Source organism: Lethenteron reissneri, chromosome 24 (assembly GCF_015708825.2).
Source record: "Lethenteron reissneri isolate LAM-NWPU_2019-01 chromosome 24, ASM1570882v1, whole genome shotgun sequence".
NCBI lineage: Eukaryota > Metazoa > Chordata > Hyperoartia > Petromyzontiformes > Petromyzontidae > Lethenteron > Lethenteron reissneri.
The window spans coordinates 17,845,633-17,863,700 of NC_083802.1; the positions used below are offsets into that span (position 1 = coordinate 17,845,633).

Below are 18,068 nucleotides of genomic sequence, written 5' to 3' on the forward strand. Positions count from 1 at the left end.
GAAAAGTTCCCACAAATTAGTGGGACAAAAAAACCACATGGATCCAACCTCCAAAACCGAAAATCTAGTTTTTATTTATTTTATCAATAATAAAAAAAACACACAAAGATTCATCGACTCAGACATTCCGAACAAGGAATGCTAAACAGTTATTGAAGCACTTTGACTGGTAGGTGCTGGCACCGAGTGCTTTAATTAGAGTCAGATGCGATTGCTACACACGACTCTCCTTCCAGTACCCTGCCAGCCGTTAATCTCACGTTTGCTCCTGTCCCCCCACTCTTCTGCCAGAAGCTTGACAATTACCGGCACTCTCTGCCCATCCGCAGGCAGGGGCACGGCATAGTCTGCCGCTGCCCCTCGCGCACCCCACCACCACCGCTGCCAACTCCCTTCACCGCACTGTCAACACCAAAGCGCACCGCAAGACCATCGCTCCTCGTCCACCATTGACTGCAAGAACCTTTGTTAATATTCTGTGCTGCACGCTGGCGTGCTCTTCCTCTGAAATTTTTGCTTGTTATTTTCTAAATACTGATGCCTATGTATGCACTGTTACCAAGATTAAACAATCACCGTCGACATCATCAGCCACGACCAATCAACTTTTGGTTGAAGGCCTCCCCGAGCCGTCGACATCTATCACGAGCGTGCGACGTGATTATCCACTTGGCACCTGCACAGGAGTTGATTTCACCGCCCCAAATCTCACCGATTACCTCCCTGTCATTATTCAAGACAGAACTCTCTGGAGACAGAATTGAAAGCAATAAACTGGGACAATGGTGGTATCAGCGAGGTCAGGAGGGGAGGAACTCCACACTTCTGGTAGATAATTGAACAAGAATGAAACAGGAATGGCACGGATGCTGCAAAAACGCTGGGAATTTTTTTCCTATTTTCAACACAACGTGCAAATGACAAAAGGCAGTAAAGTATAGCCAAAGGGAGCAAGCGTCTAGCTTTAAAAGGGCAGAATGCTGTGCCCTTCTATTAATCTTTTCTTTGTCCCAGCGCAACGGTGGAAGGCACCCAAAAGTTGGGATTTGAGAGCACTTTGCAGTTAAATGAGGAAGCATCCATTTGGTTATTTGTAGCTCGGGTCACGTAATGGAATAACTCATAAACGAATTGTAATTCACCATCAATATCTATTAGCGGAACTATTTTTAGAAACTAAGAGCCAGGCTGCATGTGGAGAATTATCAGGTGTCAGTTTGACCATGGCTCAGCGGAAACTGCGACGGAAAACAACAACGCGCGGTAAACAACACACGGTGAAAACCGAATGAGCTGAAAGACACAAGTCCTAAACATCAGCTTCAACCTTGTAGGCCAGCGGCCAGCTGCATAAACACCTTAGGTGGAAATCTCCCTTCAATGATGCTGGCCCGCAGGCAATTTTCTACTCGAGTTGTTTCATGCAACTCATGCCAGGAGTATGGAGCCTTTTTTCCTTTACCGAGGGCCAAATATGACTTTCAAATACCATTTGATGGGCGAGCACACATGAGTACATAGATCAGCATCACCCAAATATAATAATGTGAAAAAGAACTTGGTCTCATCTTAACACGCTAACACGATGCCTGCATGTGCTTTCCTCTGACGCATTGATAATTATATTAGGTCGCAGTTCCGAAGTAAACATGCAGCTAAGATTCTTGCAGCGATGGATAAATATAATGTGCCAGTCTCATGTGGCAACGGGCCGTATAAAATTGACTCATTGGCTTTATCTCATACCATAGGCATCGCGCACCCCTGTTGGAGAGAAAAGCCGGGGCTGCGTGTTCCATTTTGTCTAACCTAAATTTTAAGCTTTGCTTTATGGTACTCTCTACAATACCACCAATGACACGCTGTACATTTTATTACATTGACGCAGTGACATCACTCAGAGTCCGTCTTCTCATTAGGGAAGCTTCAAACTCGGGCGGGACAGCCACAGTGCTGTCTACTCGGGGAGAGCTGCTTGCTCTTTGGTTGCATCATCCTTTAATGAGGAAGTCACAGTAGATCTGAAGCTGTCTCATTAATGCAGCCTGAAGCCATCATCACCATTATCGGTCTTTGTCAATCCGATGTTGATGAAGGTCTACTCACGTACGAAAGCCTTCATACAGCACACAAAAGCCCATTTTTACCTTAGTTTCGTGCAATGCTATTTGACCAAAACATTTCATGAAAAGAGCTTTCTTGTGGTGGATAATAGTTTTACAACAACTGAGAGGTGAATTTGTTTCCATCATTAGGCATGAACGATTAGGTCAAAAGGTCTCCATTTCTTTCATGTAAAAATGTTTCTACTTATACGAACACCAGAACTATTGTACTTCTACAGTTGCCCCCCTTTTGTCAATTTACTTTACGTCCTCCCCCCAAGCCGTGCGGGTTGTGGAAATTATTTGACCATACTTCACCACGCTGGTAAGTGCGGGTTTTGCCGACGGTAGCGGATCGAATAAACGTTAAGTAAATAGACTAAACATTTACGTGAAAGAGAAAGAAAGCACAAAACCTGGCACCACACAAATAAAATTAGCATTTTACGAAAACCGCCATTCATGAGGCACGTTTATGCTCGTGGGCGAGCGCGACCGTAAAATAAGACGGAGACTGTACGAGGATCGCTGTAAATGCAACACAGGACGTGGGGCACCATGGCTCACAACGAGGCAACGAGAAACGTCAAGATCTCCCTTCGGGTCTAACCCAAGACGCTCCAATTTAACAACATCCAGCAGCAGGGGTGAGCGCCCCACGTCGCCCAATTAGGCACCGTCTTTCGGACCGACCGATGGCGGACGTGTTTAAGTCTGTAAACCGGCCTGTCACAATACGTCTAAAAGTTCAACTGACGGCAGGCCCATCTCACCATCGATGGCAGCTTCCCGGTGAAAAGAAACCCCCGCTAACTTCAACTGTTTTGGCGGCAACCACAAAAAGGCTTTCTCACCCCAAGCGCCTGCCAGTGACAAAAAGAAAGTGAGTAGAAATTCAATTGAACGTCCTTTATTTAACCAGGTGACAGCCCCTGAGATTACTCCCTTTTTTCAAAGTCAGGGCCCAAATGGGTATAGTTACGTAAGAATGAGGGCGGGGGTTGGTGGGTGGCTGAGTGGGTGGCTGGTGGGATAGTTGCAATTTTGTCGCACGTCATTTTTAAAAATTTGCGACTTGGGTTATAACAGCGGCAAATAAACGCCCAGCCGTGGGAACGATGTCGCTCGGTGTTGAATGTGCACTCTCCATCGGAAGGCGCGTTGTGTAATTGCCCCAAGGGACAGGTACCTCGATGTATTTAAAAGCGCAAAATTTAGAATTATTGAATCAAGTGTTTTCAAGTAAATGACAGAGTTGATTAATTGCTAAAAGAGAATCGCTTTTATCAGCCATACCAAGCTGGTGGCAGGCAGGCAACGGTTTTGGCATCATCAGCCATGGTCGATCCACTGCTAGATTGGCCTCGCCAAGCCATCGTCGCCCCCCACGATCCTGCGATGTAACAGTCTACCCAGCGCCTGCGCACGAGCTCATTTCATCGCTCCCCCCCCACCCCGTCTCTTCAGTGGACGTCCTTTTGGATGCGTTACAAACCTCGGCTAGGATTCTGCATGAAACTGCATTTGCATCGTCCAACCGTTTGATTTGAATTCACACAGCGGAGATTGTTGGTGGTCGTGGTGGCAGGATGTTACACCAGCACAGACGCCCTTCGTCGTTTCATTCTTTTCAACATCTGTACCAATGACTCACATTGGAACGAGCTTGGACTTCATACAAAGGCACCAAAACAACAGACACTGCGACAGGCACTGTGCACAATTTTCCTCCGCTAAAAATAGAGCGGTCGGGACAATACCTTGGCAAATTTTTTTTACTTTTCTCTTGGCAAAGAACCAACTTTTTTTTTGCTTTTTACATAACCCTGCGCATGATCACTGAAGCGGCGACAATTCAGCCGAGCATATCCCGTTAAGTAGCGCCACGAAAGCGTTAACGTCACAGCAGGATTGCCACTCCTCTTCCAGACTATTCATCTGAGCAATGCCGTGTTCGCCCTTCGGAGATTTCAAGAAATGCGCTTCCGGTAGTTTCTTGCTCGTATCTATGTATGTTGAACTTCTTTTACACTGCACGTAGCCAACCGTGGAAATCAGGGGGTGCAGGAAAGGACAAAAAACTTAACACAAAAAGCAGTTCTAAAGAGATGAGTTTTTCAATCTAGACGATTTAAAAGTGCAAAGCTCCAGCGGCTTGCTAATATTTGAAGGAAGAGCATTCCAGTTATCCTCAGAAGGGCATTTGAAAGCGCGTGATGCAGTGACCGAGGCAGTGCTTACAAAACAGCTTCTCGTCAACAAATACAAACATCACGTTTACTTTGAATAGGACCCTAATTGCTCCTCCGAAACCAATTTTCGGAAACAGTTGTAATCTCTCTGTGAATAATTTTAGAGAAAGCGTGTTGCCTTGTCGGACTCCCTTTTCACGCGTATTTTGACACTAGCAGTAACAAAATAGCAATAATGTTAACACTGTATTTACCGAGCAAGGCCGCAAATGAGGCTAACACCTTTTCAAAAAGGTTTGGCTTCGAATGGTGCATTTGCTCGTGCACATTTTTCCACGTCGGTAAGAAAATCATGGGCAACTTTCAAAAACCCACACGTACAATGTGATAGCACGAAAACAAAAAAAAACATACGCAGGGTCCACAACCTACTTGCTGTACTTCCTTCGACAGGCGGATTCGCAGCTCTGCAGGCAAGCGTGCGGCATTCTGAATTATCTAAGACCGCTGGAAATCACAAGCATACATTCATCATGGCCGGGACTTACTGTGCATCAAGGGAGAGAGAAGTCTACGTCCCCGTTTCACAGGTGCTGCATTATCGCGAATGAATGATTTACACTTGCACAGAGGTTGATATCCCTCGTTTATTGCATTGCCTCCGTGATACGTTTAACTCGGAGGGGGTTACGTGGATTGGTGTCTATGGTGTATAGTGTCAGCATTCCCATTTAAAAAATGTATCAAGGGTGCCTTCCGGCCCTTCCAGGTGTCGCACAATCAATTTGTTTGGCCACCGTTCCGAAGCGTGATGTTTTTACATTAAGTCGTGAGGCAAAGGATATTTTCCTGGCGCAGTTTATCGCGTGTGGAAAGAGCAATTAACATTGTAAAGAGCTGTAATACGATTACGTCTGCTTAGCGTTGGAACAAACAAGTATTTAAATGCTGGGATTATAACTTTTTTCAGAAAAAAAGGATAAAGGTGCTCTTCGGCCGATGTAAATATTTTCACGCCGAAAAACATACGAATTCAACTGCTGCCATCACATATATATTGCGCAGATGACGCATTAGTGCGATGTTGAGCCCATGCTTAGCGGCAACGGACACGACAAAAGCTCCATCTGTTGATCTAAATGTGCAAGTGTGTCGACTGTGGCAGCGGCAGGTACAGCATCCCCTCACTAACAATGCCTTTTAGTTGACGTAAACGGCACAGGAAAAGCTATTTGCATAAGCCACAGTTAAGCCGGAACACGATGTATAATAATCACTACGTGTGAGCATTCAGGGCTCATTTCAGCAAGCCTCCTATTAGATTCCAATTTGGATCAGCCTCTCGAATGTGTGTACATCAGCATTGCGTTTTTGAATTTACGTGCTTGCAAAAGGTCGCAAAAAAGCAACTTTTGCAACGAACCCTTGTGGGTTTGTTTGTGCTTTTTTGGTTGAAGCGACTGCTTGGTTTAAAGTTGTGCAAGGAGTCATTTACGAAAATGTTTGCTGTATTATTAAACAGCAGCAGTTCGCGGCCAAAGTCGCCCTGGCTTTATTTTAGCAAGTGACGTCAGTCCAAGCTTACACAGTAATGCAAACTCGGTAAAAGCTTCAAGGACGGCGGAGAGTGAAAAGGATAAAGGACGATGGTGGTGACTGCATACGACAATGACTGAAGAATTACAATTTATCAAAGTGGCAAATATTGAAATATTTGGGCCACACAAAGCTGAAAAACATCCTGGAATACCCAAAAACCTTTCCATCTTCCCTTGGCTTAGATCTTTTCTTTTTTCTTTCTTGCATTTGACAGGTTATTTTGATTGTTTGGAGACGATATTGTTAGTACAATTGATTTTTTTTCTTAAATCGTAAAAAAAATATATATAAAATAACACATCAGTACAAAGGTCAGGGGCAAGCCAAGTCAGGCAATCAATTATAATGAGATCACTCACGTTTCTCTAGTTGATAACCTGTTGCTGCAATTTAGTCGACGGCTATAATAAACGTCGAGCCACAGTGGGACAACCGCCACTGCCCACTAAGAGGAAACTAACCGCTCTAATTAAGGCAGCAGCGACGTCCCAGCTGCAGAGTGCCTCGCCAGAGCTCGTTAAGGGCCTTAATGAAAACGTGGAAAATTTTTTTTTCTCTAAGTGGGTTTCTAAAAAAAAAAAGAGGCAAGCCGAAATGATGCCCCCCCCTCTGTAAACGCCACCGCGGGGACGCACCGAGGAACCCGCACACCACGAAGGCCGCGACGTCAAAGGGCTCCGACGATTACGCGGGGCAACGCGGCTCTGCGGACGGAAAAGCCGGCGCAGATAAATAAAAATTCCAAACGAGTCTTTTTTGCAAGGACACTCCGGGTGAAAGCGACACGTGGGTGACTCATTGGTATTGGGTGGCGCAGTGTATTAAGAGTTTTCATACTTTGCTTCATTCCGGAAGCCTCGACGAAAAGCAATTATCTGCGTTGAGGTTGCATGCAATTCACACCTCTGTAGCAGTCATGGCAAATCTAAAGCAATCACACGGTCATTAGCATTGTATGTCATCCGATCTGTTGATGTTAATATGGTAATGCTAGCGGTATGTTACATGGAAAGAGAAAAAAAACCCCATCACACTAATAATGATGTCATGGAAATGTTTGCTTAAAACAAAGTCAAACGTTTAACATGGCAACGATGGGATGCGCTCACGGTATGGACAAAACAATGCTCCGTTCGGAAATAAATTCAACAACTGCTGTCCGTGCGAGTGTCTGTGCATGTGTGCGTCCGTGTGCTTTGTGTTCGCCGCCTGCAGCAAGCTTTTTTCAGCTGTGCACCACTCGCACGCACTGTAGAGCTCATGCACACGCTCATACATTTTAAACAGCCCCGATGGAAGGAAGACACTCGCATCAGACGGCAGCAGCCAGCCAGCCACAGAACGAGCGCAGCAATGTCATCCGGTGACAATGCAAAGGGGGTGCCTTGCCATTGGCCGCTCTGAACAGGTGATCAATAGTTTAAAGACCTCGCGATTAAAGCAGGGGGATAAAAAAAAGACACGCGAGAACAAACACGGAAAGCGCGTCACAAAACGACGGCTATCAAAGCGCACCATCAGTGCACATTAAAGACCCTGTGAGGTCATTCGCAAGAGGAGGCCACCGTGGGCCAGTGCTTCGGCCCAAATGCAAAGAAAACGTCACACACAGAGACTTGTAATATAAAATAAAATAAACTGGAAAAATGGGCAACTGATTTGAAAATAAATAATGAATTGTGAAAATATTAAATGTCAAATGCATTCTCTTTTTTTTTTGTATTTCCATCCGATTGACCATGAAAAATGGCTTCTTCAACTACGATGATCAATCCTCAGCCTTTCACCTCCCTGCAAAAGAAGGCCAACGGCCCAAAATATGATCTCTTTACATATATTTCTCAGTTGTAAGGCAAATTTTCGGGGTGGGGGGGGGGGGGGAAGCAGTGACGATGGCGGTGAAGTCTGTCCAAGCTACGAGCACTCAAGACGTAAACTGCGCGGGTCGACGGCGGTTCCAACTCGTCCAGACGCTCGCATCGAGTCTGAGAGACTCACCGTGAGGGGTCGGTCAGCCGAGTCCAGGATGTCGTCCATCTTCTCGTCAGCGAACATGCGGCGTTCCAGCAGGGAGGACTTCTTTTTGGTACCCGTCAAGTTCACCAGGTGGATCTACGGATAAATGGATTGTTACACGTGTTACGTATGTTGAACTTTTTTGCATCGTACATAGCCAACCGTGCTCATAGAATTTGCTCGACTGCGCAGGATTTCTTGCTTTTTGTGTTTAGTTTTTTGTCCTCACCTCGAACCTCCGATTTGCACGGATGGCTACATTCGGTGCGAAAGAAGTTTAACGTACGTACATGCATTGTGGTTTTGCTGATGAGCTCTCCCGATGTGATTTCGGATTGTGCCTCGCGCGCGTCGTTCAGCATGGTGTCGCACTTGTTTAGGAACGGAAGCTCCCAGCACGTGGAGCGGAAAAACCACAGACATCGTGCCGAACAATACGCGGTACACGACCGGCAAGATTCAAGAACGATCACGGCACCGGTGCCCCGTGAACTTCACTCATTGCTTCCCTCTCACCCACGTTGAGGATTCGACTGCTAGACCATTTCACCTCACCCTAATTGTGTTCAACCACCACACTTTTCGGACAAAAATCTTTCCCCTCTGCTTATCCCCTCGCACTGTTCCGCCACGGAATTCCCTCCCATTGTCACGTTTCTCCAAGCTCGTAGAATAACCTCGCCCCAACTCATTGAAACCAATTAAATCTTATCCAGCACGCCTTCAAATCGAGCTGTTTGTTGCAGACCGCTTGGGATTTCGGGTCTTCGGTCCTTGCACCCGGGCACGCGCGAGATTCAACAAAAAGAAAATGAAACGGCGCGACCGACCGACCAACCGACCTTGATCCAATCGAGGCCGCGTTCGCCCAGCGGCCGCCCCTCGGCGAACAGCAGAAGGGCACGTGACATGTCGCTGCCCAGGTGGTTGAAGTGCGGCGGGCATGGGTAGGTGCGCCCGCGGAAGTCCATGTTGTGCGGGAACCAGAAGACGCGGCCGCGCATCGCGTTGGCGATGGACAGCTTGTAGAGCGCACTCATGCGGAGGCTGTGCATCTCGCTTGTCGTCTTGCGCGCGTGCGTCAATGCGCGCCGGAAAGCCAGCCGGTCGGCGATGCCGTTCTCACCCGTTGGGTCGTACCTGCGCCGGGTGGTGGGACGGAGCGTGGGTTTGATGCTTGGGTTGGCGTGTTCATTTCGGGTTAGGGGGTGGGTTTCTGTGTTGTCAATAATCGTAAGGGTTAAATTATTAAAATTCCTCTATCGGTTTGCCACGCAGATAGGAATATCCAACAGTAACCGCCAAGCCCTGTGTGCGAGTCTGCGCCCGTTGGAACAGTTTCAAGCTGTGACAACTTGTGACAACTTTAAACTGTGCAACTTATAATTTGAACATTTACAGCAATATTTTGTCAATACGCTGCTGGATGAGGGCTTTCCCATTGCATGCGAGCTGTGGGGGTATTTGATCATAATTCACCATGAACGCTGGTGAACGGGGATTGGTGGTGGGCAGCATAGATGTGAGAACATATAAGTAGAGTAAAACAAATGATTTTACTGCACTACCCTCTGTTGCCAAACAACAACAAAAAAATTGTAATCAGGCGGAGTGAAATGCTCAGCGCTCCTGAAAAGCGATCAGGCAATCCGAATTAAAGGAGGCTCGCTTAATTCCAAAAACAAATACAAAACGAAGATCTTTCCACCTCCGACCCCCCCCCCCCCCCACCGGCTACCTGGGCACTTTGGGAGCCTCAGAGAGAGGCGGTGGGATGTCGAGCTTGTCGCAGCCGCGGTCGTTGAAGATGGCGATGACGATGTCGAGCAGCGGCTCGTTTATGATCCAGGAGCACGCCCCCAGTTGGTTCAGCACGTCCATGGCGGCATGCAAGCGCCGCGCCTCCTGAACCTGCGCCAGTCAAGTTCAGATGGGTCAAATGTTGAGGGTCAAGGCCCAGCCATGCCTCAAAAAGAGCCCCCCCCCCCCCCGCCTTGACAGTGAGAGAAACATCTAAAATGTGTGTGCTTGTGTACTGCCCTTCGTCAAATATATCTCCCAAGGCCTGCCTAGCAAATGAATACTAGTTGTGGAGAATGTTAAATAAAAGCAATAGAATAAATAAGCAGATGAATATGCCTTTTCTTCACGTATCTGTCCCTCCACAAAAACAAAGAAGTACACCGAGTGTCAACACCGGTCTAGAGGGTGCTTGTGTTGAACCAATTCTGCTGAAATAACCCACCAGCAGCAACAACAGGCCGTGTGGCTAATTGGGATACGTAACAATGAGGTCATTGGTGTACCGTTTTGGCAGACATAGCCTTGATGTTTTTCCACCTTTTCCTGGTCCTCAATTTGACAGATCAGCTTTTTGTGGCTTAATCGTGCCCAGCCTGCGCTGTTGTGAACACAAGTCAACCCACTGCAGGATAACAGCCTCCTCATGCTGTGTCGGCCATAGCAGTTGTTTGACCATACTTCACCACGCTGGTAAATGCAGGTAGGTGAAGGTGGGATGTCCAGGACCGGTTCGAACATTACTCGCCGCTGGTATTAGTTAGCTCCGGTTGGGATTCAAACTCAAACTGCCATGTTCATAATGCAGTACGTTAATCGCTGCGCCACCGCTCCACCCCACATTTGAAATGAGCAAGCAGAAACCCAGCGTGCCCCTCGACGTCACCTGTGAAGACAGCTGGCAGCGAACAGAAGAAAATACCCGGCAGGCCACCGCTGAGTTTAATACGGAGCGATGTAAAATATGTGCGAGATAGAGGCAAAGTTGCGGTTAAGGCGCTTTAAGCCATGGCATTGAGTCGAAGGTGAAGCTACCAGATTTCGCCAAGCCATTTTAAAGAAATGCAAAACTGCCCAAGTGTACGGACACAGAAGCGAAAATTTAAATATTGATGAGACTGTTAAAAAGCGTCATTAGGTAACACGCACTGCATAAATGGAAGCCAGACTTTAAGAACTCTCCTCTTTTTTTCGAGCTCAGCATCATTTAATTTCAAAAAGCTTTGTTTGGGTGAACAACCACAGAAAAAATTTCCTGACTCAACCCGAAAAACTCTGAGCAAATGATCACTCTGGGCTTATTACGCGCAAAGGACAAAACTGCTGAAACGCTACCCGCGCTCACGCCTGTGCGTGCTGCAGGTCTCTGCCACCGTGTTTCCAGTGGTACGCCCAAGCCGAGCCAGCACAAGGCCCTCACAGTATGGGTGGTTTCCCACCGGCTATTTGCCGAGACGAGCCAGAACCAATCCATGCAGGTGAATCTGGCTCAGGTCCAAGCAGGGCCAGGGGCGGGGCCTAATGGCACGTTCGTTGCATGTGATGTCATTCGGCAACACAACTCAAACGCAGCATCAGTTGTGTCAACGACTTGCGTCTCTCGGCTGGTTCATTGCACATGACGTCAAGTCGATACGGAAACTCAAACGCGTCGTCATCGTGTCATCCATATGCATCAACGACTGGTTCGTCACATGTGACGGGCTGCGGCCCAAACTTTACTTTCGTGGTGAACAAAACAACTTGGTGCCTCCTGAGCTGTGACGGGCCCCCTCGCCGCGGGCCCCAGCACGGCTCGGTTATGCGGCGGAAAAAGGGGTGCAGGGTCTCACCTGGCACAGATCCAGCAGGTTCTGGTGCTGCGTGGCCATGTCCACGCTGCGCATGAGGGTAGTGGGTATCAGGACGTAGCCGCCGAATCGGGGCGAGGTCCACGGCAGGGGCGGGCAGGAGGTCGGCAAGGCCTGCACGTCGAAATGAAGCTCCGTCTCGACCGCCCTCGACTGCAGCTGAGTCACCAGGGGGTGCGGCTTAACGAAGCCGATCTTTAGGCGACCGGCGTAGCGAGCGGGGTCGTTGGTTCGGGGCAGGGAGAGACGCAGAGCAAGGAAGAGAGAGAGGAGGGGCCGAGCGTAAACACGCGAGCAGAAGCACTCGATAATAGACGCAATTACACGATGATCAGCGTACACTTCACCATCCAAAGCGCTGGCAACGAGCAATTTCAAGAGGCTGGAGAGGAGGTTTCCATCATTGTGCTAAAGGTGAGTTCCTCCAGGCCAACCTCATCAGTGGGGAGCCGTGCCTTTTTTGCACCACCCACCACGGTGCAATACCTCGGAGCCCCCTGATTTATTGTGTCGTGTCACTTGACAGCCATGCAGAGATTTTTCAAAAGCCATCGGCTGGAGAGTCCTGTTTTGTTTATGGGGTTTTTGTGTGATTACTTGATTTGAAATCACATCCGCAACAGAAAACATGAATGCTAAATAATAAGCAATGTGAATGGAAATTGCATCTCCCATGAATATTGAGTGCATGGCACTGCCAGTGCAGGTTTCATTTCATTTACTGCGAATTAACATTTTTTTTAAACAGAAACGCTTAACTCCTAACTTGTAATTAAACAAGTTTTCAAGCTAAACTGTGCACATTTGTAGGGCTGCCTTGCATTTAACCACGTCCACCTATTATTACAGTGAACATTCCAGAACAAATGCCAGTATCGCCTTTCAAATCCAAATATTTTACATTCAACTGAGATCATTGGAATGAGGAATGGGACGCCTTTGCTAAAAATGGTGTACGGCTGAATGTAGGCAGGCCATACAAAAAGAACAAATTAAATAAAGTTGACAAAACAATATCACTTTTCAAGATGTGAACAGTCCATGCAAGGAGCAAGTGGGTGATGTGTGTAAATCAAATACGACAAAAAATAACATTCGGCCTGATAGCGAGCTAGGTGTAATAGGCGCTGAAGTAAATGTCACTACACATCAGTTATACAATAAAGTATTTTTTAGAAGATTTACTTTACCCATTCATTTATTTCACTCCTAACTGCAAGGACAATTTGTTTGTTTATCTCTGCAAATCTTGTCAACACCAACACCCCTGCGTGGATATTTGCACAACAAATCCCACAAACAGGGGCAGGAGACCTTCAGCAGATATCTGCCGTGACTGCGCGACGCTGGAACGATACCGGGCCAAGGAATAGCAGGTGGGTCTTTGCAAGTGGCGATCATTATCGCTCTGAATCACGCTCATCATTCCAGCAGGCAATTTCATAGAAAAATTGCTTTGATTTTTCATGGGAAGCGCTGGGGGCCCAGTGATTGCGTGTATGTGCGTGAGGGCAGCTGGGGTGTGCATTAGGGACGCATTCTGTCGAGCCAGTGTGTGGTGATTTCTCAGTTATTTAACCCCTTCGAGGGGGCACTCACCCACTTCTAACAGCCACTAATCATCTTTCTTTTCAGCTGAACCGTTGGAAATCGGCAGATGAAAAAACACAATGCGTTAAAGCCTCCCGTCGAATGCCTATTGGTTGAAGCCAATACAAAGGGACCTCCCCCCCGCCCCCTCAGTGGCTTTACAAATATATACATTTTAGTATCGCGACAAAGTATTAGGTCACTGATTCTCCATAGGCGTATCGTACAATGCATCCTCCGAAAGTTTGATACCCGCCGCTCTAGCCAAATAGCAGGCGACAATCTGTCAATGACACTCCCCGGTGACACTAACTTTCAAAGAGACAAAGTCAATACATTCTACGGAATGATAATACTCTGGCAATGTTTTTCGATCGTAGCAAACATACACACGCACCGCACATTCACATCATTGCACTGCTCCATCTGCATTGCCATCATCATGATGATCATCCTCAGCCTAAATCAATCCACTGCTGCATGAAGGCCTCCTGAATCCATCCGCCATCCGTAACAACCCCGCGATCGGTAACAATCCATCCAGCTCCCCCACACACGAGCCAATATCATCGCTCCATTGACATCACCGCTCTGGAAAACCCGAGTGAGCATCGCGAACTGCGGTCAAGCACTGCTCGTGCATTTCCGCCATTGCTAACGACACCGTGCGGTGCCAATCATCATCATCAGCAGCAGTGGCCGTACCTGGCGCACGCTGCGGAAGGCGTACACGTGGTAGAGCGCCGGGATGGGTTTGGTGCCCCTGGCCAAGTCGGTGGAGCCCGTGCCGGCGTACACCTTGAGCTCGCGCACCATGATGTCGAGCAGGTACGAGCCCAGCGTCACGGTCACCGGGACCGTCCACTCCACGGTCTCGCCCGACAGGCGGTACCCGTCGGCCACCTCCGCCTCGACGCGCTCCCAGAACTGGCGTGGCAGGTAGCCGCTCACCTGCCACCGACGGGAAACGTCACAAAACAAATATTGGGCACGGATAAAAAACGACAACGCCGATGATGCAAAGCAGCCGGAACGTGCCCCGATTCTGGATAGATCTCGGAAGCCAAGTGGGGTTTGGCCTGAAAAGTGCTGACAGGGGCGATCACCGTGCATGGAAGAGGCTGCTGCCGGGTTGCCCCATCAGCAGGGGGCAGTGCAACAAAATCGGTTGGAGTGCTCTGCTCTACTCAAACATTTATGCTCCCCGCTGTCACCGACCACGCTGACCAGCGTGAAGTAAGGTCAAGAAAACCCTCACGACTCGACACGTGTGGAGGGTCCTTCATGCGGCAGTGGCTCGCAAAAAGACTGTAAACCATTATATTCTTTTGTAAATGGTTCGGCCATAATCCACAATCTCCAGTGAGCTCTTCTCCGTTGCAGCTCCACGGAATGAGACGTGGAGAGGTACCAACATGCGTTTAGATTATTTAGAGAATTGTGCTGCTATAAATTTCCACACGTTGAGCTATCATTTGTGGCCAGGTGACTTCTGAAAAATAAGCTAAATAGTTCAGTGGCCTTTACCTGGCAAGATAAAAAGTAAAATGTTATTTGACTATTTTGTAAGTGATTCGTTTATCTTTCCTATACTTTGCAATCATATCGTGTTTTCCTAATGCTTGTAACATTCTGGACATCTGTGAAAAAGAGCTTGTAAGCTCATCGGATTCCTCCAAGTAGAAATACATTTATTTTGATTCAGGAATAATCGCCCCCCCCCTACCTTGCCGTCAATGGCCAGCAGTTCACAGTAGGCGTCGTACACCTTGGAGATCCGCTGCGCGACGTGGTTTCGCATCTTCTTGCGGATGCAGTACATGTTGAAAACCTTTCTGCCCAGATTTCTGGAGAGCGACATCACTGAATCGCCATTGGGCGGCAGGCTGGATAAACTCTGCACACGAACACGAGGGCACATCAGTGACGAGTCAGCCGGCGTCATCGCCGTCGTTACACGCGTTGAATCGTGGGAATTCAACGGCATGGAGTTAAAACAACACATACATATCGTCCTCGTCAGTACCCCAGCTAAGTGGTCCATGGGCCTAAGCACAAATTGACACTCCTAAAGGCAGCAAAAACCTTAGTTGTACCAATTTAATGAGCAAATTATTTGATCTACTCATTTCAAATGGTTATCATATTATTGGCCACATTGAGAAATGGGAAGCGTTAAAGTGGTGCCACCTCAGGTGGTACCGGCAAGTGAGATAACCGCTCTGGGCTCATGGAGAAGAGCAAGCTTTGGCATCGATTCAAACACATAAAATGGATGCAATAACCTAAATGTGTTTCACAATATCCCTCACCCAATACATTTTCTAACAATGATTGCGATACATTTTTTTCGCAGAGGCCAGACAGCCTGCTGGTCAATGTCCCCACCAATGACGCAATTTGTAGATAATGTCATTAAAAAAATATGTAAATGTGCCATAATCTAGTAAAATATTTACATTAAGAACCCATCATTTACTTGCAGTTCCTAAAGGCTACCAATGTTGCATCCCATGTTTTGCACGTGATAAATAACTTGCAAACTAAACTAATTGTTAAACAAATGCTTAATGAATAAATTATTTTTACAATTTACTATACAGTATTGGGAAAATGGATAGTGAACCAAAGTTAAACATACATACAAGCACGCAGAAAAACGTAATTTATTTCGACTTAAGCTAACCGCTCGTCTGCATATGTGTCTTTTTATTGACAATTTGCGAGTTCATGACATCCCACTGCCGCTTGAAAGAAGTTAAGTGGGCTTGGAGCACGACACAGTACGATGATGGCCGGTGGTCGAGACTAACGACATGGAGAGAGAACGCGCCCAAGAGTGCGTCCACCTCAGAACAGGTTCCATAAACCTTTCTGGTGGGCCAGCAGCAAGATGGACGGTCGCATCACGGGACCGTGAAGGACGTCGAGGGCTTGGGGAGATCTTCATCCAGCAGCCGATAGATCGTGGCAGCGCATCGTATGTGCAGAGAGTGTCGCTGCTCACAGCGACGCCGTCTCACCTCCAGCATGGCGTTCACGTACTCCTCGTCCGTGAGCAGGCACGTGTAAGGGTACAAGTCCAGCTTGAAGCTGCAGCCGAACCTTCTGGACATTAGCTTCTTCTTGCCCTCCGCGAAGGCCTGCAGCAAGGTTGCCCGCCACTCCTTGTGCAGCTCTGTCAGGGCCTGCCGCTACATGCAACAAAGACAAAGATCCCCCGTATAGCCTTAACAGACTGTTGGGGCAAGTGCTGTTAGCGAGAATCTATGAAGGCCGGCACGGCACACGGGGGGGTGGTTGGCCAACACCACGCCCGGCCGCCTTTGTCTTCCCAGTGGTGATGTTTACACACCGCACCAGGTACTCATTTGAGGCTGAGTTCACCTAGGGGAACCTCACGACTGGTTCAGATGATTGTCACTGGTGCTGGCCGTGAGAGGGAATCGAACTCGCGTCGCCAGGTTCGTAGCGCAGCGTTGTAACAGCTACACGACCGCTACACGCAACACACGTGCGCGCAGAGGGGAACGATGGCAGCAAGGTGGCTATGGCATGTGCTAAGAGTGTTGTCGGTTTGAGAGTAAACGTCGTGCACAAACATCTGAATCGGATCAGTGAACGCAAACCGTGCGCCGAGTGACAAGCTTGACATTTTACCGAATCGTTACAGCGCATTGTGTTCTTGTTCGTTAAGAAAAGCAAGTGGGCTCTGGGGCAGACTGCATCACCAGAAGGGAACGATGGCCGGGTGGTCGAGACTAACAACCGAATAGCAGCCAAGGGAGGGAACTCGTCTGGGAAGACACCCGTCCCGGAAGCAGAGCGATGAATTCGACTCGTCTGGAGGTGCTCAGCGAATTGTCTCAATGCAGGACCATGAGCAATTGCAATGGGTTGAGGAAGCCTTCATCCAGCAGTGGATTGATCGTGGCTGATGATTACAATACAAAGTTTGCGCGTAACATTGTGGGTATGCAACTGTATCTCAAGAGAGAAATTGTAGCATTTAATCATTAACTTATTTGTTCAGGTAATGAGGCTTTCGGAAGGTGCAGAGCAGCAAGGAAGGAAAGGTGACGATGGAATTGCAAAGTGCAAATGGAGACACTTCGAACGGAAGAGAAAGTCGGTTCTAGTTAGAGGAGAGGAGGAAAAAGCTTGAGCCGGCGGGATGAGATTTTGGATGCCCGGACAGCTGTGGAGAAGGTGGTTGACCCGAGGTTTGGACAGGGAGGAGGAGAGCTTGGTTACCGGAGCGGAAAGCAAGAGAGTGGAACAAGCGGAGTTGAGAGATAAAGGGTCAGTGGGGGCGACCCCAAGGAGGATCCTGAATTTGACGAGGGCTGAATGGCGGGAGCCATGGAATTTGGAGCGCACCTGGGTGATATTAGTTCACGTATTTTTGAGTGCCACCGTTTGTGAGCAAAACCAACAGGGATCATTCTATAGAAAAACTGACCCCTGGCAAGGGAATGTGGAATTTCCTTAATTGGCTAAGGGCCAGCCACAGAGATGGGTGCTGTCCCATTTCCCGCTCCAGCAGAGACACTTGAACTCATTGATGTTCCGATTGCAACACGACGTTTCGATTGCAACACAAGCACTCATCATCAGGTACAAATGGAAGAGAAAACAAACCTAGTAAACTTAGGAATATAATACATTATATTATTTACTTTATTATGTTCTCTTTCTATGTGACTTTACCCAAAGAACCAAATCAAGTTTTCATTGAGTTCAATTTACCGAATGGTGCTGGCCCATTGGTGGATGGCAAAAAAGCATCAGTGAAGCATGCGCATCACAACAAATACTTTAACTGCGGCTTAAAATAAATGGCAGCAGTGCTTGGGATTACAAGTTCAATTCTATTGTGTAAAAAATGTTTAATAATGTACGCAAGTGCGGAAAGC

General features: G+C 47.8%; 1 protein-coding gene across 1 annotated transcript in view; it reads right to left on the minus strand.

Annotated features, from left to right (window-relative positions):
• Window positions 1–18,068, minus strand: part of POLRMT (RNA polymerase mitochondrial) — a 69,091-nt gene that overhangs the window by 34,400 nt on the left and 16,623 nt on the right. Inside the window, exons 8-14 of the mRNA XM_061558532.1 lie at window positions 16,176–16,346; window positions 14,879–15,049; window positions 13,858–14,103; window positions 11,545–11,757; window positions 9,651–9,823; window positions 8,755–9,052; window positions 7,895–8,008 (exon numbers count right to left, since the gene is read on the minus strand). Of these exons, the coding sequence (XP_061414516.1) occupies window positions 7,895–8,008; window positions 8,755–9,052; window positions 9,651–9,823; window positions 11,545–11,757; window positions 13,858–14,103; window positions 14,879–15,049; window positions 16,176–16,346 (1,386 nt within the window). The remainder of the gene's footprint in view (window positions 1–7,894; window positions 8,009–8,754; window positions 9,053–9,650; window positions 9,824–11,544; window positions 11,758–13,857; window positions 14,104–14,878; window positions 15,050–16,175; window positions 16,347–18,068) is intronic.